At 35.1% G+C, this 19,000-nt stretch overlaps 5 protein-coding genes and 1 long non-coding RNA gene across 20 annotated transcripts in view; 4 read left to right on the top strand and 2 right to left on the bottom strand.

Moving 5' to 3' along the window:
- Positions 1-119: 119 nt before the first annotated feature.
- On the top strand, positions 120-4,517 carry LOC108626080 (3-oxoacyl-[acyl-carrier-protein] reductase FabG). 2 transcript variants are annotated; one of them, XM_018026508.2, is made up of 11 exons: positions 120-246; positions 354-1,212; positions 1,292-1,358; positions 1,418-1,750; positions 1,820-1,993; positions 2,055-2,207; positions 2,289-2,450; positions 2,528-2,857; positions 3,527-3,843; positions 3,910-4,111; positions 4,180-4,517. In XM_018026508.2, the coding sequence occupies exons 1-11, from the start codon at positions 159-161 to the stop codon at positions 4,420-4,422; spliced, it is 2,928 nt and encodes a 975-aa protein (XP_017881997.1). In that variant the 5' UTR covers positions 120-158; the 3' UTR covers positions 4,423-4,517. The 2 variants fall into 2 exon arrangements, with proteins under 2 accessions (XP_017881997.1, XP_026670415.1); XM_026814614.1 differs by lacking the exons at positions 120-246; positions 354-1,212; positions 1,292-1,358; ... (3 more) ...; positions 2,289-2,450; positions 2,528-2,857 and adding an exon at positions 3,242-3,442.
- A 234-nt stretch (positions 4,518-4,751) lies between these two features.
- Positions 4,752-6,314, top strand: Rfk (Riboflavin kinase). 2 transcript variants are annotated; one of them, XM_026814622.1, is made up of 5 exons: positions 4,752-4,891; positions 4,987-5,172; positions 5,642-5,790; positions 5,867-5,969; positions 6,037-6,314. In XM_026814622.1, exons 2-5 carry the CDS (start codon positions 5,085-5,087, stop codon positions 6,135-6,137), a joined length of 441 nt encoding a protein of 146 aa, XP_026670423.1. In that variant the 5' UTR covers positions 4,752-4,891; positions 4,987-5,084; the 3' UTR covers positions 6,138-6,314. The 2 variants fall into 2 exon arrangements, with proteins under 2 accessions (XP_026670423.1, XP_017882004.1); XM_018026515.2 differs by having other exon boundaries at positions 4,752-5,172.
- Positions 6,315-6,373: 59 nt separating this feature from the next.
- On the bottom strand, positions 6,374-8,909 carry LOC108626081 (H/ACA ribonucleoprotein complex non-core subunit NAF1). The gene is made up of 6 exons (XM_018026511.2): positions 8,077-8,909; positions 7,717-7,996; positions 7,529-7,655; positions 7,188-7,456; positions 6,967-7,112; positions 6,374-6,905 (listed from the first exon to the last, which is right to left on the bottom strand). Exons 1-6 carry the CDS (start codon positions 8,432-8,434, stop codon positions 6,427-6,429), a joined length of 1,659 nt encoding a protein of 552 aa, XP_017882000.1. The 5' UTR covers positions 8,435-8,909; the 3' UTR covers positions 6,374-6,426.
- Positions 8,910-8,968: 59 nt separating this feature from the next.
- LOC113464502 (uncharacterized) lies at positions 8,969-9,524 on the top strand. Its single transcript, XR_003389357.1, has 2 exons — positions 8,969-9,060; positions 9,426-9,524. It is a non-coding gene; the product is annotated as an uncharacterized LOC113464502 (long non-coding RNA).
- LOC108626079 (putative ATP-dependent RNA helicase DHX57) lies at positions 9,514-14,251 on the bottom strand. Its single transcript, XM_018026506.2, has 12 exons — positions 14,079-14,251; positions 13,793-13,931; positions 13,519-13,703; positions 12,992-13,452; positions 12,409-12,932; positions 12,031-12,338; positions 11,481-11,970; positions 11,039-11,421; positions 10,840-10,961; positions 10,439-10,758; positions 9,759-10,373; positions 9,514-9,676 (listed from the first exon to the last, which is right to left on the bottom strand). Exons 1-12 carry the CDS (start codon positions 14,147-14,149, stop codon positions 9,533-9,535), a joined length of 3,762 nt encoding a protein of 1,253 aa, XP_017881995.1. The 5' UTR covers positions 14,150-14,251; the 3' UTR covers positions 9,514-9,532.
- A 53-nt stretch (positions 14,252-14,304) lies between these two features.
- LOC108626077 (diacylglycerol kinase eta) overlaps positions 14,305-19,000 on the top strand; it is a 14,172-nt gene continuing 9,476 nt past the window's right edge. For 3 of the 13 annotated variants that reach the window (XM_026814580.1, XM_026814578.1, XM_026814579.1), the window contains exons 1-7: positions 14,705-15,020; positions 15,383-15,587; positions 15,677-15,813; positions 16,008-16,302; positions 16,498-16,666; positions 16,745-16,847; positions 17,464-17,466. In XM_026814580.1, coding sequence (XP_026670381.1) covers positions 14,982-15,020; positions 15,383-15,587; positions 15,677-15,813; positions 16,008-16,302; positions 16,498-16,666; positions 16,745-16,847; positions 17,464-17,466 — 951 coding nt within the window. In that variant the 5' untranslated portion in view covers positions 14,705-14,981. Of the gene's footprint in view, positions 14,405-14,704; positions 15,021-15,382; positions 15,588-15,676; positions 15,814-16,007; positions 16,303-16,497; positions 16,667-16,744; positions 16,848-17,463; positions 17,467-17,963; positions 18,098-19,000 lie in introns of those variants that run through there. The other 10 variants (XM_026814577.1, XM_026814576.1, XM_026814575.1 and 7 more) reach the window with 9 other exon arrangements.

Genomic DNA, 19,000 nt, shown 5'->3' with positions numbered 1-19,000 from the left:
CAACTTCCAAACTGCTCATATTATCAGTGCAGTCAACTATATGTATAGATATATGTACATAACAATACAATCACGGAGGGTGTCATATAATACATACATAGCACGTATAGATTATAGATATAACGTTTCTCCACGTGCTCTCAAGTGAAGTTACAGCAATGAGTGAGTCGAACGTTGAAATTATGAACACGATGATAAACGAAGAAACTGAGGTTTTACTATTAATAAATTCGATTGGAAACGAAGGTAGGAGGATATTTCCGAAATATCTAGCTCTGTTTACGGCGAAATAGGTTATCGTCTATCATTTTTATAAAACAGCTAAGATTTCATTTGATTTTGCAATCTTTTAGATCGTGTATTACCGCTTTCCGTGAAACAGATATTAACTGGACAATACGAGGATGTGATAAACAATGAATTATCTTCTAACCTGATTAATGAATTAACTGACAGCAACGATCTGTCTAAATTGATACACAGCAGTATAGAAAATGCTATTGCACGTGATTCCTGGCTGTGTGCTGGCATAGCTTCGTTGTTATGTTTTGTTCAATGTAATTGGACAGGACCACAAATTGAGAAGACCATAGAATGGTTGAACATTAAAGAAGAAGACGTACTTAAAGATTTATCCTTGCACGATGAATGCAATAGAAATGTGAAGCTGCCAGAGCTACTTCAGTTTGCTAAGATCATATTTTCTAACGAAGTTCTACAAAACACTTACAAGAGCTCTATATGGTGGGCATTCAGGGCAAATCTCATACACCAGCTTATATTGAATGAAAGCTCTGGCGTGTTGTACGAGGAAACGGAGGAGTTGATTCAGAAAGTCTGTGATTCAGAATTGTTGAAAGAGAATTTATATTGTGAAACATTGTTTCACATCGAGGCTGCACAGTTCTATTTTTATTATAGGAGAATTCTAAATTCAGAGCAGCACGTTGAATCGGCTAAAGAAAGAGCAAATTTAAGTTTAAGTCTCGAAGGTGCATTGGGTAGACGCACAAAGTATCAACAAGAGGATAAAGCACAGCTGTTCTTAAAGATAGATCTAGGAAAGGATCAGTTTCCCTCTAGAACTTGTGAAAATGTACCGAAATCTTTAGACTTGAACGATGATATCAGATTGGAACATATTCAGTTTTCAGAAAGTATAGAAAACACGCAGCTGGGAGCAGTAGAGGAAGCTATCATATTAGCAAAACAGTGAGACTACGTTCTATATCTCCTTTGTATTATATTTAGAAAATAAACAGACAGTTATTAACCAGTCCACTTTTCACAGTGTTCAACTACAATTGTCACAGCCGAAAGACAAATTAACAGACGAAGAAGTGATACCCTATTTAACCGTAAGTTTCACTACCTCTTTTATTCTTTGATCGATTATTGAGAATAACGTGTTTCATAGGTCGTGGTGAATAACACGAAGAATTGGTCTTTGAAAGTGGCGTCACTTTATTTCCGATGCCATTTAGAATCCAAGGATAAACGAACCATTGAGAGGTCAATGATGCAAGTAGAATATTTGATACACGAATTGAAGAAGACGAAAGTTTCCGTGGCGAATCGGTTAGATTTGTTTTTTGCCAGTGGTCTTACGCCAATTTGGGCACTAGAAGAATTGTGGGCAAAATTGATGTTGAGTCTCGGATTAGTAAACGGTGCTCTGGACGTTTTCTTGAAGCTCCAATTGTGGGAAGAAGTCATTGTTTGTTACAATGTACTGGAATTGAAACACAAAGTACGTTTCTTGTTTTATCTAATTTATACTTAAACAGGGAAGATAAATTTGTCTGCTATTATATTTTAGGCTGCAGAGATTATTCGTCAAGAACTAGCGAAGAAGCCGACAGTTCAGTTATGGTGTTTACTGGGAGACGCGACCCAAGATCCTGATCATTATGAGACAGCATGGAAATTATCCAATGAGACGAGCTCTCGAGCGCAAAGACATTGGGGATTCTACTACTTCGCAAAGAAAAACGTGAGCGTATACAGTGTTATTAATCATTTTCATTCCCCTCAATAATGATTGTACTTTTTAGTACGCGGAAGCTATACCGCACTTGAAATTGTCTGTCGAACTAAATAATATCCAAGAGAACGTTTGGATAAGACTCGGGTTTGCTGCTCTGCAAACGGAAAATTGGCGATTGGCAGCGTCAGCGTACAAACGTTACTGTGCTCTAGAGCAATCGGTGTGTACGACACTTCGGAATTGCCCATGATTTTTATACAGCATCTGGACGATATTAGAAAATTTCACTAATTGATTCTAGTCGTTCGAAGCATGGAACAACTTGGCGAAAGCTTACATAAAACTAGGAGACAAAGTAAAAGCGTGGAAATCTCTCCAAGAAGCCATAAAATGCAATTACGATCGATGGCAAATTTGGGACAATCTGATGGTCGTTAGCGTCGATCTAGGACATTTCTCGGAAGTACGAATAACATAAAGTTAAATTGGATCCTTTGGTAAAATTAGATATTTAATATCAGCTTCCAATTTCCGTTGTAGGTCATACGATGCTATCACCGAATCTTGGATCTCAAAAATCATCATTTAGATATTTTAATTCTCGACATATTAACGAACGCAGTATTGAATAATATAAATGATTCGGATGGGAATCCAGCGCGAAGATTATTATTAAAAGTCTTAGAATTATTTGGAAGAATCAGTTCCTCTATAACTAACAATCCCGATGTTTGGAGAATGTACGGACAACTTACAGCTTTGAAAAAGACCGATATCGATTATGACAAAGCGGTGCACTATTTGCAACAAGCGCATCGTTTTGCTATAGCGGATCCTAAGTGGCTTCTACAAGAAGATTCAATTAAAAAAGTACTCAATCTATGTTCTATATTAGCAGAGACGTATTTGCATTATGCTTCTGATTCTGAACACAAGAAGAAAAGGACATTATTAGGTAGCGCAAAATTATCTCTTCAAGGAGTCGTGAAAAGAGTTAGAGATCAAGGATCGAGCAGTGAAAAAGTTCTTAAGAATTTAGAAACAGTCGAGGAATATTTAAACACTATAGTTGCCGAATTGGATAAAATAAAATAAACGATTTCAGTTTAACCATCACACTTTGTACTTCCTTTTGCAATAAAAAACTTAATAATTTTATAAATATCTGTTAATTTGCATCATTTCTGATTTGCATATCATTACGGACGAGCATGTTAAGATTCAAAATGGTTGATTTTACGCGCTGTTCGTCATTGTATCCAATGTATCCATAGTTACTATCTCCTTCCATAAATGATTCGTAAAACATTCCACGGTGATATCTTGTAGGTATATCGATGACCAGAACCGGCTTTTATAACTTTTAACACATAGAAGCTGAAATCACTTGACGATCCGCAAGCGAATTGTGAAAATCGCCGTTTTCAAATCCTTTAAGAACACGTTTCTATTACGGTGAGTAATAGATAATAAACAAAATCGTACGAATTTATATTTCAGTATAAACAATTAACGATGAATTATGTTCTTTTTTTTCAGATGGCATTCGCAGGAAAAGTCGTGCTAATAACTGGAGCTAGTTCGGGTATTGGGGCAGCGACTGCGTTGCACTTTTCCGAACTCGGAGCATCGTTATCGTTAACAGGTCGTAACGTGCAGAAATTAAACGAGGTTGCTGCAAAATGCAAATCTAACAAACCGTTCATCGTAACTGGAGAGTTGACTAACGAAGCCGATGTAAAAAACATCGTACAGTCTACCATTAAACATTATGGCAAATTGGACGTTTTGGTCAACAATGGTGGTGTATTAGAAGCTGGAAGCATTGAGAACACCTCGTTGGAACAGTATGATAGGTACAGGTGTCTTTTAATATACATTCATCAAATTTAATCTGTATTATAATTATTGACACGTTGCAGAGTTTTTAATGTAAACGTACGTTCAGTCTATCATTTAACTATGTTGGCTGTTCCTTACATAGCAGAAACTAAAGGCAACATAGTGAACGTATCGAGTGTAGTTGGAATAAGATCATTCCCAGGAGTCTTATCATATTGCATGAGTAAATCAGCAATTGATCAATTTACGAGATGCGTAGCTCTTGAACTGGCACCAAAGAAAGTATGTACGATCGTAAACCAAGTTAATCATAGTAATACTACTTTTCAACGTTTTCTTTTTATTCGAAGGTAAGAGTAAACGCTGTGAACCCAGGAGTGGTAGTAACAAATCTTCATAAGAATAGTGGAATGTCTGAAGAACAATTGAAAGCGTTCTTTGAACACTCCAAACAAACTCATGCATTGGGTAGACCAGGGGATGCTGACGAAGTTGCTAAAGCAATTGCTTATTTGGCAAGTGATGATGCCAGCTTCGTAACAGGTGTAACATTGCCAGTAGACGGCGGGAGGCACATCATGTGCCCTCGTTAATTTATATTTTATATGGGAGCCTGTGCATATTATATATTTTCAATGAAATATTTTGTATATGAAAAGAGTTGTCAATAAACGAACAGAACATTCAATACTGCTTTTCAATTATATAATCCTATACAGACCTCTGAATAAACTTACGAGGGATTAGGATAGTATTTATATACTTAAAGACCACATTTAACGACTAATGATCGAAGTATAAAAAACAAATATGTATAATTACAAGTAATAGACTGTAAAAGAATTTTTGTATTCGAGTTTCCTTGTTACTAACCGAAGTTAAAGATACATATGAATGCAAAAAAACTTTTGCATAGATAACCCATAAGTTACAAAGTAGGATTATCAGTGATTCTGAAGTAACACATCGACTTTCCACGTGTCGCGTTTTACATAATATTTCCGAAGTAAAATAACCGTATAAGCCCGATATGTCGAAATCAATTCATTCATACTGTCACGGGTATTAATCTAAGCCGATTTAAGTAAAAGGAATGATGAACAAATATGCCACGTCAGGAATGTGAAACAATATGATACTTTTTATCTTCCTTCCAGTCTCAGAACAGCCAAGACTATATATCATGAAGCATTAAACCAACAACGATAGTTACTGATAGTTACTTGTCTGACGCGAAACTAAAGTGCGTTATGAGATGAGTCCCAGAAACTTGCCGTATTTTTTATCCGGATTGGTGGTTAGGGGTTTCGGGAGAGGTTCCAAAGCGTTGGGAATACCAACAGGTAACATTTGATGATTTCGTTATTGTCTGATCAATTTGAACGTATCGAAATTAAACGGGAGCAATTCAAAATTGTCTTAAAGTTGCAGGAGATAAATCGACTATAGAATCTTCTAAATGAGGAGCGTATTCGTTCTTACGTAAATAGTTGCAAGCGGAAACATATGAAACTTCAAGTTTAAAGAACTTGTTCGATTCATTCGTAGTTTAAAACATACAAATAAATACGTATGTCGTAGATGAACTACAGATTCCCAAGTGAAACTATGGCCGGTATTCAGAGTCATTGCTTATTCTTAAGATTGTCTTAAGCATTTGCTTAAGCACCTGTTCCCTGTACAAAACAAGGACTGGAAATGTGGGTTAGACAGGGGTAACAAATTCTTAAGACGGTCTTAAGAATAAGCAACGACTCTGAATACCGGCCTATGCAACTGTTATATTCAGTGTGAAATTTGTTTTCTTTGTAGCAAATCTTGAAGACAAGGTGGTAAACGGTTTACCAGATGATTTTGATACCGGAATTTATTACGGATGGGCTTCTTTAAACGGAGAAACTTATAAAATGGTTGCGAGTATCGGTTGGAATCCATTTTACAAGAATGAAAAGAAGACTGTGGTACGTACAGAAATCACGTAATCACTTTTGATAACGTGCTGGTTGGATTTTTAAAAACGAAACCTCGTCACCGTAGGAGATTCATGTACTGCATACATTTGAAAACGACTTTTATGGAAAAGAAATTCAAGCAATTTTCACGGGTTTTGTAAGACCGGAGAAAGATTTCACGTCCGAAGGTAAATAAGAAGTATTAAGAAGTTGTTTCTTTGTTCTTAAAATTAAATTATATTTATATCATTTTAGCGGAACTGATCAAAGCAATAAAAAGCGACATTGCATTCGCTGAAGAACATTTGATCCAACCAGATATGCTAGCTTATAAAAACAAATTCCTTACAGGGTAGATGAATCGTGTAATATTAATTTTCATTTTAAATGTTGACCAGTTAGATTTTTACATTGCTATTTGCACATGATTTATACACGATTGATATTCCCCCTTTCTGATATTCAAAAAATGTACTAGCTCACTTTTAGGAACAGTACTCATCAGTATTAAAATATGCAGATTTTATGACAAACCTTTGAACGCTTACTCCATGCGTATACAAATTATATCCCCTAAATTAATATTTATATGTATAAAAATGTAACAATTATAATCTTTTAAATAAAATGTTAAATTACCGAGATTTAAGATGTGTCTGATGGTGATGAAGCTGGAGGTGGCGGAGGTGGAGGTAAGGATGTCCATGGCGATCTCATTCGCATAGGGAACTGTGGTATTGGTGGTGGCCAAGGTACGTGTGAATTCGGAAGTCTTTCGTTCCCAGACGAATTTGGATAATTTTGAAATGATAAATATCCAGAAGGAATTCTTGGACAGGCATTGAAAGGAACTCGAGGATTCAAAAGTGGTGTGGTAACGTCTTCGCCGTAAAAATTTTGTGAAGCATACATGTTCTGATTCACACCCTGCGCAGGCTGTGCCGCATATGCTCCGTATCCGTACTGTTCAGCATTACTTTGATAAAATTGTGACCACAAATTTTGCGATTGATCATCACTTTGCATGGGAGAGAATTGTCTATCTGTTCGTCGGTAAAAGTTTTGTCTGTTCGCCTGTGGATTTCTGTTCCATGGATGATTTGATTGCCAACCAGTTTTAGGTTCTAGAAAGATAATTATTATAATCATTGAACGTATGTATTAGATATCCTATGAGGTACTTACTCGAAAGACGTTTCCGTTTAGACGGAACTTCTGTCTGGCTCGCATTAGTTGACTGTTTTGCTTTTATTTGCTCATAATAAGCACGTTCTTCCTCGTCATCAGAAAATTCCGGTGGTTCATCAGCGTTCGCATCGATACCTTTCATTCTGCAATCGAGTATTCGTTAGTAATATGTTGATAACATGTTTAAACGAATGTTAGAAACAGAAAGTTATAATTACTTCAATAATTCATGGAGAAACACTAAAGAAGTGTATTCAGTATTTGGGCAATAATAAACGGTCATCCCTACTTTGACGTCGGATTCTTTTATATGATCAGAGCTGTTGAATCTCACGCAGTAATGGGGTTCGTTTACTTGCCCGAAGACGTCAAATATTTTACCTAATGCCCTTTCTCCTCTTTGTATGAATAGTATCGTGTCCAAATTCAATGTCGGTTTTTCAGGCTTTGGCTTTACAACTACCAATTGCTCCACCATCCATGCAACCTTAAATTTTCATTTGATCATGATGCTTTACATTTCATGATTTTATACATTATTTTAGAATGTATTGATTACCTCTCCCAGTGGATCACATAACACTTCGGGTACGCTTATTTTCAAGTCCTCGATAGGAGGTAGATCATCCAATTCACTTCTCACTTCATTATTTTTTTGTCCTTTTCTAGTACTCCCCGTCCGTTTCCTAATGGTACAAAAATTATTATATAAAATAAATTTACATACTCTATAAATAAGAAACTTACTTATTTGAATCATCATCACTGTCTGATTCATTTGGTTCAATTGGTACTATGGAAGAATCATTGCTATCACTAGAATCATCATCACTATCTTCACTTTCAGTTTCACTTTCCTCGCTTGATGACGATTCCTTATTTTGTCTATAAGCTTGTTCTTGTATTTCTTTCAGCTGTTCACTTTGATTAATTTCACATTTTGTTTGATCAGTTTCATCTTCTGGTTCTGAATCAGAACTGCCATATTCTATGGCAATGGCACTAAGAGAAGATATCTTATTACTTTCTATTGAAACAAGAACAAAACGTTATAACCCAAACTCATAGATGATATTATAATGAAGAAAGATGTTGCAACTCCCTTACCTTGCACCGCAGATGTTATACTATTTTCATACACGATACAAGGATCATCTTCTAGTCTTGAACTTTCAAATATTGTTTCTTTATGTACAAATTCATTTTCTTCTTGATGTGTATCATTTATGCCATTCTTATCACAGCAGTTTTGTATGTTGTCGTTATTAACAAAGATCATTTCACAATCATTCAATCCTTTCTTTTCTGCGACATCATTTTGTGGAATATCCTCGCATATCAATGAACAATTTTCGGTAGTATTTACATCGATGTCTTTACTAATGTTTGACACATGCTCCATAAGTTCATTGTTTGAACTACTATTGTCTATTGCTTGGTCTATTATAATCTCGTTCGTATCCATTTGTAGTTTATATTATTTTAACTTGGTTACAATATTAATAACTTACACACTTATAAAATACAGATCAAAGTACATAAACACGATTAGAAGATATACAGAGAAACATACTTCTTGTATGTTGTTTCACAAATTGGACATTTTATGTATGATCAGTGTCGTAAAATTCAGTTTCAGTTTCACCAATTCTTTGTTTATCACATGAGGAGTGTTCTGGCATTTACCACGTGTTGTAAACTTGTAAATTGTAAGTTTTGAGGAATCTCGATCATAGCGCCATCGAGGAGATAGCGCTGTTCGTCGATGAATAATAAAATTCAGATAATATAATTATAGAGCAGGAGGTATAAAAATAAAAGAAAATTAGCTGCGAATTAATTAGTTCCGACTCTCGGTTTCCATATATATTCTGCAAAGAATTGTAGATCCGAGAAAGGTGTAATTTTAAATTTCAGCCATGGCGACCATCATACGCGCGACGATCCTTTCATCCGGCGCCATTGCCGCCATTGCCCGGTGCATTGTTCGGCTGAGTTCTGTGTATCATGCACCGGCTTCAATCCTTTAACCGTGAAGTCCTTGGATAGTTGGTTTCAACGCTTGTTTTCACGATGCATTTATTACTTCAGGTAATTCTTTCAACTAGTTCACAACGTGTTCTCACACCATTATTTCTAGACTTTCATTTGCATTTGCCTCTCGTGCACTGACCGCACTCGCACTTGCGTCGTAGCGTCAGTTCTTTGTTGCGTAGTTCAATATACCGGCTATCGACTTTAAACCTCTCTTTTACGCACGTAATTGTTATTCATGTAAACGCTTATTTACGACTCTTACTTCGCGTAAGTATTATAATTACTATTTCTACAGTATTATTAATTTCGATTGACAAATACGCGTTTGCTTAAATTACTGTTGTTACATTTTCATTTCATTAATAAATTTTATTTTCACACAAAGTTCTAAATGTGCGTTTGTTCTGATTCCATTGCAGATTCCGAACAAGTCTGCACTTTGGCACATCTGCGATGCTTCGAGCTATCTGGTGGACCAATTATTTTTATTAATTTATAATTAAAGTATGTATTTGTAAGACGTATTTTATTCTCTCGTGACCACATTTACAATAGTTTGAATAATCTTTTTTCCACTCTGATAATTCAAAAGATTCAAAAGAGGGTCCTTCATTTTTTGTTCTAACAATTTCACTAGTTCCATTCTCATCCTTTGTAAAAGTTGAGCCACCTAAATGAAACAAGAGGATATGTACATATATTTTAAGTAGCATTAAAACTATCTGTTTTAATTCAAAGAAACATTCTCTTACCCTATGCGATTCAACGCTGAATAAACTCCAACCATCTTCTAATGATATAATAAATATCCCATTATGCTGTTCTATCTTCAGTTCGTAATCAGAAAATAAGATTAACGGTAAAATTGGCACCATTGATACTTCTTTAATAAATACTTTGCTCGTTTTCACTTTCTCTTGGAATACTAAATACGGACTAGAAAAATGGCCAACGTGAAAGTTAACAGAGGATGGGTGAATGCTGACAAAACCATCGTTCTTAGTTTGGAATCTAAGCTCTTCGGGCTTAGGATGTATAGGAATCGCTCCAGCAGATTGAACTTGAAATGATTTTTCTGGCGTGAAAACTTTTACTACGTTAGGGTATAACGCAGCACAGAGTAAACCTTGAAGTAGTTTGTAATTGTCATTGTTGATGTTCAGATCAAGTCCAGTGATCTCCATGATCTTATCAACGTTCGGCTGCCGTTTAGGTAAATTAATAGAGACGAAACCGATCGAAACTAGTAGTTCTAAGAACTGATATTTTATGTCCGCCAAAGTATACAATGTACGCACGGAAAGATAATTTTCATTTGCAAATGTATGACCTGCGATATTGCTGCGAGTACATGCTTCCAACCATTTCTGGAAAATGAAACAGAAAAAGTATATAGACATGCATATTATAAAAATTCGTTTCATTGCATTACCTTGTATGCTTTGAGAATGGTCAGTTGATCGGAGTTGGCAGTAAAGAATTCTTTTTTCGCATCGATCTCGTGCCTCTTTTCGAAAGGTATAGTAAACGGGTTCTTGTGGGATAAACAGGCTGCGATAGTGAGCGCGGAGTCAAGGCAGCAGAAAATTGCTCCAAATAATATTAGCTTTCCAATTCGCACGTTCACGGGCAACGCTGCGAGATGATGACCTAACGGTGTTAACGTACATTCGGAGTTAAATGCACCAACATCTTGCAGACGTTTAATCGCGCTCGAGATATTTTCATCCGTCGGCGGTTCCAACATTTTACCTAAGTAGATAAATGAACAATCAAGTATGCAAACAGTAAGAAAACAATGAAATAAGTAAGAAAACAAAGAATAGTTGTTACCTAAAACTTTATGTACATCGATCTTCTTTCCTGCATTCAAAAGTTGAATTCGTAATAATAGTGGTTCTAATGGGATTCGTAGTATCTCAGGTACTGGTTGTGCTGCGAAATTATATTTAAACCTAAGGGATTAACTTGTATGAATACATTTTTATCTACGTACGATGTAGTTACATAATTATCTAAAAAACAATCGTACTTGTACGAGGTGTACAAATGAATGCATACTCCAGGCATCACACGACCAGCTCGACCTTTTCGTTGCAACGCATTTGCACGCGATACCCAACACGTTTCTAAGCTTTCCATGTTCTGATTCGAATTAAACCTGGTCTCTTTCATCTTTCCACTGTCGATCACAAAAACGCAATCGTCTATTGTAATCGATGTTTCTGCAAGGTTCGTACTCAATACGATCTTTCTAACGTCTCCAGTATTTTTGAAAACTAAATTCTGTTCTTCGTTGGACAAAGATGAGTGCAATGGCACAGTAATAAATTTCCCAGTCTTCGGGGAGAGATATTTATTGACGTGTATTCTGTCTTTCATTGTAATAATTTCAGCGAATCCTGGTAAAAATACCTGAAATTGCGATATAAAATGAAACACGTAAAATAACGCGGAAATAAACATTGACTTACTAAAATAGAGCCGGTTCTAGGATAATCGTGTTCACCGAAAATAATCCACTCTAGTAGAGCCTCTATAAGTTCGAAATTGATTTTTTCATGATCCATTACAAATAAGTTCTTGTGCGTTTGCGTACTGTAGTCTTGATATCTATTGACAATTTGATTCAGCGATAGATTCTCGTCTTGAATAGATTCCTTAGGCATGGGGCCAGAGAGTTCTTCGACCTCTGCCGTTTCTAAATCAATTTGCAATTGCTCCCAATCACCTTTGATCCTACGCGTAAAATTTGAATTTTCCTCAAGTACATAATTTGTTCTTTCAAACACATCCTCTAGAAAGATCTGTTCCACAGGAAACGTCTTTCCTGGAATGCATAAAATAGGAGCTCCTTTGAAGTATGAGGAAAATATTTCGCTTTTAAGTGTTGCACTCATAAGTATTACTTTCAAGTCTGATCGTTTCGGCAGTAACTCTTTTAAGAGCATCAGTAGAAAATCACTGGACAAAGGAACAGAACAATTAAATTAAGATAGACAAACGTATATAATGAAAACGTACCTCTCTGCGCTTCTCTCGTGTACTTCGTCAACGATAATATGGGTAACATCTGTCAATTCAGGGTTCATAGAGAACCTTTGTAACAGTATACCAGTTGTACAAAATGTTAATCTAGTTTTATGCGAAATTTTACTTTCTAATCGTATTTGGTATCCTATGGTATCACCTATACGTTCATTTCGTTCTGACGCAACTCTTTCTGCCACCCCTATCGCGCTTATTCTTCGAGGTTGCGTGCATATTATGTTAACATGATCTTTCGATTTGGATCTATTGACGATCCAACTATCTAATAAAAATTGCGGAACCTGCAAAATGTTTACAATGAAAATTACAAATTGTAATAATGTCGATTAGAGAGATCTATGCTTCATTTACCTGGGTACTTTTACCACATCCTGTTTCACCTGAAATTATAGTAACTTGATTTCCGTATATCATATCTAAAATTTCATTCATTTTCGGCCATGCGGGTAACATTTTTCTAACTTCTTTCATTTTTTTATATTTCGGATTTGTTTGTTTCTCTTTGAAATTTCTTTCAATTAAATCGTCTTCCTTCAGCACCTCTTCCCATTTAATGTTACTTCTATTTTTCTTCTGAGTAGATCCCAATTCGTTACGCGTAGCAGTGTTCCCTTCGCTTCCGTCCTCGGATTCCTTTTGGAATAATACATCGTTCGGATCTAGAAACTGTTCTTTGCTCTCTTCTAAGTATCCTTTTATATCATATTCGTTTTCCAAAAGTGATATTATTGAAAAAATAGAGGGTATTCCATCTTCAGATATCGATAAAGCTTCATCATATAATTTCCGTCCTATTCTTAAACACTTTATAATTGGAAATGTACCATCATTTTTATAAAAATAAAAATAAGGCGGCTCGTACGGATATTTACAACCTGCAAAAGTATTTTAAGAGTCACAGCTATGTTCGGACGATATCATTTAATAGCATTACCTTCAGGAAATCTTATTTCTAAGGTAAAATATGGATCTTCTCTCTCAGGCATTTTCAATACCTCTGGTTGATGGTGCAAAAACCTACATTTAGTCCCAAACCTACATTTCTTATGAAGAAATAATCTACAAACTTCTCTCCCCTTTTCCTTTTCTTGTTTCTTCATTACTCTTTGTATTTCTTCTTCTATTTCATCGTTCCTAACTAAATAATCCAGTTTAACTTGTACAGTCCAAATCTGATCTTTTATCTTTTCAATGAACATTTCTCCGTAAATCGATTCAAGTGCTTCCTTCTCCTCATGTCTTCGTTCTAATAAATCTGCCATGTCTATGTTGTCAGTTATCTTTCTCCTCGCTATGTTTTCCAATCCATAGTATTTATAAAACAGTACTTCCAGAGCTTTTCCTACATCACCTCTCGTATGTAAAAGTGCCTCGATGCAATGCAATTGATGAAAACTAGGAGCAACATATAATTGTGTATAATTATTAATAAAACTCGGCCCTTAGTTTGATAATACTCACCCATAACTTTCAAGTTTAGACGTTGCAAATTGTCTGCTGATTTGCTCGGCAGATTTAGGTGTACTATCTTTATTAGAATAATCGACTATTCCTTTAATAACTAAATTGCCTCTTTCCAACCAATATTGTTTGCCTAAATTGGACGTCTTGTTTTCAAATTCTGACGCATCGGAAAGTTTAAAACTCTATCAAAAAAAGTATGTTAACTTCGAACGACAGACTACGCAAGAAAGGTACATGTAATAAAGCTAGGAGAACGTGTATGAATACATACCGAACCATAAATGTGTTTTAACGTATTATAAAGCTGTCGTTCAGATTCTTCGGTTATTCGTAAAGTTTGAAGTTCTACTTTGAGTTTGCTTGAAGCACGAGGGCTGTTACTTTTAATCTTACTGTTTCCCGATCCATTCCTGTCGAACGTGCACATGAAAAATTGTTATAAATCGAATCGAGGAAAATTTGATTTAGGGAAGAAGAGAAAATCCGATAACAGGATAATTTTAAATGATAAACTCTTATTTCTATTTCATCCGCGTAAGGTTAAATTCTATGCTTACGTGATATTCTTTTCTGCGTGCTTTCCTTCTAATATAATGTCCTCCATCAGTTCGATGTCAGTACGATTCATTTTTTTAAATTAAAAGTAAATTCGTTTCGTGTAGATTAAGAATACAAATATCTTTAGAAAAATTATACAAAATATAGAATCTGGAAGTAGTGACAACAGATATACACAAGTGTACGAATGAGCTGCACTTGTGTGCAGGTCTGTAATAAGCTGTACGTGTATAAAGACCTATTTATTTATATTACCTTAGATAAATTATTACTTTATTTCTCTAAAGACGAAATACAGGGAAACGTTAATCTGACAGCGATGTAGGTAAATGAAATCGTTCTCTTCTTTTAACATACGATAATATATCATGTTTTATTTTCCAAATTATTAATTCACATGACACATACAAATGAGTAAAATGTAACGTATAACGTACATATCTTATTACACGTTTGTATGTTATATATGAAAGTTATTCTTTATTTTATACTTTTCTTTTCAATTTTCGACATTTAAAATCTCTGGTAGCACATGATTGAGGGACCTTTAAAAATAGTAGGGAATACATTAGTGAAAATAAATTGTTTACACGGAGACAGGAAAGATTCTAGGATATCGTACACGTCATTTTGGTTTCGATATTTATTTATAAACAGGGTGACATGACATGCGCCATGGAAAATAGGACATAGCAATGGCTTAAAGAAGAAGAAAAGAACGTCGTGCGTAACAACTACTACTACTACTACCTCGGTTTAATTCTGATGCTCGGTGCATTTTGCTATGTTACTTTTCGCATGCCCCAGAACCGTTCATCGTTATTAGCATGTAACGTTTTCAATTGCTTACGACACGTGAAAAGCATACGCGGACAAATGTTGTGTTTGAGTTCGCAATTCAAATGTCACCGAAGCAACAGAGAACCCGTTCTCGATTCAAGGTATTTTTTCAATCTACGCTATTAATATAAAGCACAATTGATTACTTACATTTACACAATTTACACAAAATTTTTTTTACCATTTCTACCCATCTTTCATTATCGTTCAATATATTTTTCGTGACTTTGATTGCCATAAATAATTAATTCATTGTGTTAGAGAATAAATGACAGTCTTCTTTTATGAACGGACAATTATTGTCTAAAAGAATTTTCGCATGACACATCATGATTCGTTTATAAAAGTATTTGAAATCATGAAATCTCGCTAGCTGGTGTAGTAGACAAATTCTGCTAGTGTCAGAATTAACAGGATTTTTACAGGATTTTTACTACGATATGAAGTAGGATATGTTTTACAGGTGATAACTCCAATTCGATCACTGGTTCTCTGCGGCGAAAGTAGACGAGAAATGGAAGAGTGGTTGAACACATTGAGGACAGTCACAAAAAATCGTAGCCACGCAGATTCCGGAATCGCCGAAATGCTTAGCGGTGATCATCAATGGTATGCAACGAGTCATGCGAGACCAACGTACTGTAACGTCTGCAGGGATGCCCTGTATGGTCAGTGTAGTAGACAATTCATGAGTAGACATTCAGAAATGAGATTATTCTTGCCTTGATCTAAGAACACTATCATCCGTCCAATGCAGGTGTTACTTCCCATGGTTTGAGTTGCGAGATATGTAAATATAAAGTTCATAAACGATGTAGCATAAAAGCAATAAATAATTGCAAATGGACCACATTGGCATCTATTGGCAAGGACATTATTGAGGACCAAGATGGGGTATGCACAGAAAATTTATCAAGCCATTTCTCTTGGATACACCGATTTCTTAGAAACAATCATACTCGTACATACACCTTCGTCATGTGCAAAACAATTACTAGATAATTCGCTGTGTGTCGATACAAATTTCACTTTAATTGAAGAATAATTTATACTTATTAGAATTTAACGTGATTATTTGTCTTACGTAGAACATTACAATGCCTCATCAATGGATGGAAGGCAATTTACCAGTATCCTCAAAATGTTCTGTATGTGAAAAGACTTGTGGCTCTGTGCTCAGGTATAATATTACATCGTGGAAAACATCAATGAAAGAACATAAAATATATATTTATGTATTTGAATCATTCAGGCTTCAAGACTGGAGATGTTTATGGTGTAGAGCTACAGTGCACACAGCATGTAGACCTGCCATGAGTGTTAAGTGTCCACTAGGGCCAGCTAAATTGAGTGTAGTTCCTCCTACAGCATTGCATAGTATAGGTGACATTATGAAATCTGCTAATACACTTTAGTAATTTCAAACATGCTTGAATGAACAGCATTTAATGATGATATTTATTAAGCTTTGATGCCTATGAAGAAGTGATATTAGCAAATAGTAGTTTTACGATACGGTCGTCTGAAATTACAATTACAAATACAAGACTTAAATAGCGTCTATTAATTGTTACGTAGGTAGCGACGAAGCTTGGGAAGCTACTAGACCCATTGGTTGCAGTCCACTTTTAGTATTTGTAAATAGTAAATCTGGTGACAATCAAGGTATCAAATTTCTTAGAAGATTTAAACAATTATTAAATCCAGCACAAGTATTTGATCTTATAAAAGGAGGACCTGGACCAGGGTAAAACTTTCTACTATCTTTCATTTCAACCGAATTCGATCAATGAGAAATTTAAAAATAATAATGCTCTGTAAATAGGTTGAGATTATTTCGTCACTTTGATCCATTTCGTATTTTGGTATGCAGTGGAGATGGATCTGTCGGTTGGGTTCTCTCCGAAATCGATCGGTTAGGAATGCATGTAAGTCGAAACCCCAAAAAATCTTTCTTGTTTTCTTATGAATACAATCGGCTGCATGATTTCGAAGTTTAACTATTGTAGTGTATATAAATTTTCTTTGATTACATCTCTTTGTGCTGTGCAGAAGCTGTAATGCTCTGTAGAGTTATTAATTATCAAAATTCATCCATGATTGCACATGCGTATGCATGAATTATGAAAAGTATATGATTATAGACATCCGTAGAAATCTTGAAATTCGTAACGGGAGAGATGCGTTTGAAATAGAGATAATAAGAACACTTTGTTTTCTTACTATTCGCATGTTTGCACTCGAGTAGTATTGATTACTACTATTACTATTATTCAGAATGTTACAATATTTTGGCTATATGATATGCTGAACGATTCGTATAGACTCGATTTACTTGCCTTTCTCTGAAAGTTCGATCATTTTTAACGGGTATCAGATAGCAGATGACAGTAATTTCACAGAAGGGTTGAGAGAAAATAAGAGGAAGCTTTAATATCTTAAACAAGCATGGCGTGTCTCTTTTTATAATTTTATTTCAGATGATACTGGTGTTTGTGCATTAGGATTCTTTGTATACTGAAGCTTCATTAACTTTATTTGTAGATGGTAAGTGTAAGTTAAGCACGTATTTCTTTAGGATTCCTGAATGTCTTGTTACTCGTCTTTATACATAGTTAACGGTTAAATATTATACCATTATTTACACGTACATCTTATTCACGATTTTACATGATTCTCTATTCTCGTTTCGACACGTTTGCTAGTCCTATTTGTTAGTACAATTATACTTTATGATTTACCCTTTTACACGGATTAAGATTGCCTATTGTAAAGTCACCGTTTATAGTATTATCAATACACCTGTAATAATAAGGCATAGGTCTAAGAAATGTAAATTAGAAAACGATCTTAGGACGTTGACTGAACTTTCATGTAAAGGAGTAATGTTCAAACAATATTGATGTTAGGTTTTACCTACTGAAATACAAATTAGGCTGGGGAGTAGGATGGAAGGAATAGAAATATCTCAGTGTTTTAAAGGAAGATTTCCGGATGAACTTGCAAAAATTCGTTTCTTATGTTTCGTTTATCTTGTTACATAATTCAGTGTAGTTAAGAGACTGGAGCTAACTGTGTTGGAAACCAATGGAATTTGGATTAATGTACAAATGAAATGGATAATTAGTTCCACTGGATTTGGATTTGTAGTGGAATGCTGCATCAGACAATGCAAAAGGTGTGTGACCAAATTGTATGATGTTCAATTGTATAATAATTGTAGACCGCAGCCATAGATGTAATATAAGGTATCATTCAACAGATGTTAGCATCGGTAATTAGATTCATTACGAACCTCGTTGATACAATTAATACGAGAGTCGAAATCTTAATTTGAAATCGCACGGATCGGATAGATTGTAGTTCTTTTGCAAATTGCGATAACGGGAGAGTCGATCTCGTTTCTTAAGGATGTATTGGCTATACAGTCAATCCCAAAAGTTTATATACCTTAGAAAAACGCATTTCCGATAATTAAAAAGAAATCAGACGTCGGGAGAATAATGTTAATAATACATAGCTACGTGCTAAGGAGTATAAAAAGAAATATCCAATTAAGTATTGACGCTGACGAAAAATGTTTCTTTTTCAAAATTGCGGGAAATGCTTCAAATAAAAGTTGTTTTTCTTCTAACTTCGATATTTAACGAGTTACGTATGATTATTTGGCATTTTATTGATGTTGACAAAATCCGACCATCCTAGCGTCGAAACGGCGAACTTTTGGCAAAAAATTTCATTTTTCCTTAATTACTCCTAAACCGTTGAATCTACGGGAAAATTGTATATGATCTTTCTTGTAGAGGACGATGAGATCTACAATTTCCATATAAAAATATTTCGCTAGTATTAATATTTAACGAGTTATTGACGAAAAACGAAAAACAGTTTTTTTGCAAATTACTCGTTAACTATTGACGCTAGCGAAATATTTTTACATGGAAATTGTAGATCTCGTCGTCCTCTACAAAAAAGGTCGTATGCAATTTATCCGTATGTCCAACGGTTTGGGAGTTATTGGCCAAAAACGAAAATTTGGAAGAAATTGAAGGGGTACCCCCTTGGAAAAATTTCGGAAAAA

Source organism: Ceratina calcarata, unplaced genomic scaffold, assembly GCF_001652005.2.
Source record: "Ceratina calcarata isolate Rehan_Ccalc_2016 unplaced genomic scaffold, ASM165200v1 scaffold39.2, whole genome shotgun sequence".
NCBI lineage: Eukaryota > Metazoa > Arthropoda > Insecta > Hymenoptera > Apidae > Ceratina > Ceratina calcarata.
This window is presented reverse-complemented; position numbering and strand designations above follow the sequence as displayed.

Coding starts and splice junctions, on each gene's coding strand:
- LOC108626080 (XM_018026508.2), top strand. CDS start 159: ATGAGTGAGTCGAACGTTGAAATTATGAACACGATGATAAACGAAGAA. Junction 1,994..2,054: donor ACTACTTCGCAAAGAAAAAC/GTGAGCGTATAC, acceptor TGTACTTTTTAG/TACGCGGAAGCTATACCGCA. Junction 3,844..3,909: donor TCGTTGGAACAGTATGATAG/GTACAGGTGTCT, acceptor GACACGTTGCAG/AGTTTTTAATGTAAACGTAC.
- Rfk (XM_026814622.1), top strand. CDS start 5,085: ATGAGTCCCAGAAACTTGCCGTATTTTTTATCCGGATTGGTGGTTAGG. Junction 5,173..5,641: donor AGCGTTGGGAATACCAACAG/GTAACATTTGAT, acceptor TTTTCTTTGTAG/CAAATCTTGAAGACAAGGTG. Junction 5,791..5,866: donor AGAATGAAAAGAAGACTGTG/GTACGTACAGAA, acceptor TCGTCACCGTAG/GAGATTCATGTACTGCATAC.
- LOC108626081 (XM_018026511.2), bottom strand. CDS start 8,434: ATGGATACGAACGAGATTATAATAGACCAAGCAATAGACAATAGTAGT. Junction 7,997..8,076: donor TATAACATCTGCGGTGCAAG/GTAAGGGAGTTG, acceptor TTGTTTCAATAG/AAAGTAATAAGATATCTTCT. Junction 7,113..7,187: donor TTTCTCCATGAATTATTGAA/GTAATTATAACT, acceptor ACTCGATTGCAG/AATGAAAGGTATCGATGCGA.
- LOC108626079 (XM_018026506.2), bottom strand. CDS start 14,149: ATGAATCGTACTGACATCGAACTGATGGAGGACATTATATTAGAAGGA. Junction 13,704..13,792: donor TAAAACACATTTATGGTTCG/GTATGTATTCAT, acceptor TTTTTTTGATAG/AGTTTTAAACTTTCCGATGC. Junction 9,677..9,758: donor TCAGCGTTGAATCGCATAGG/GTAAGAGAATGT, acceptor TGTTTCATTTAG/GTGGCTCAACTTTTACAAAG.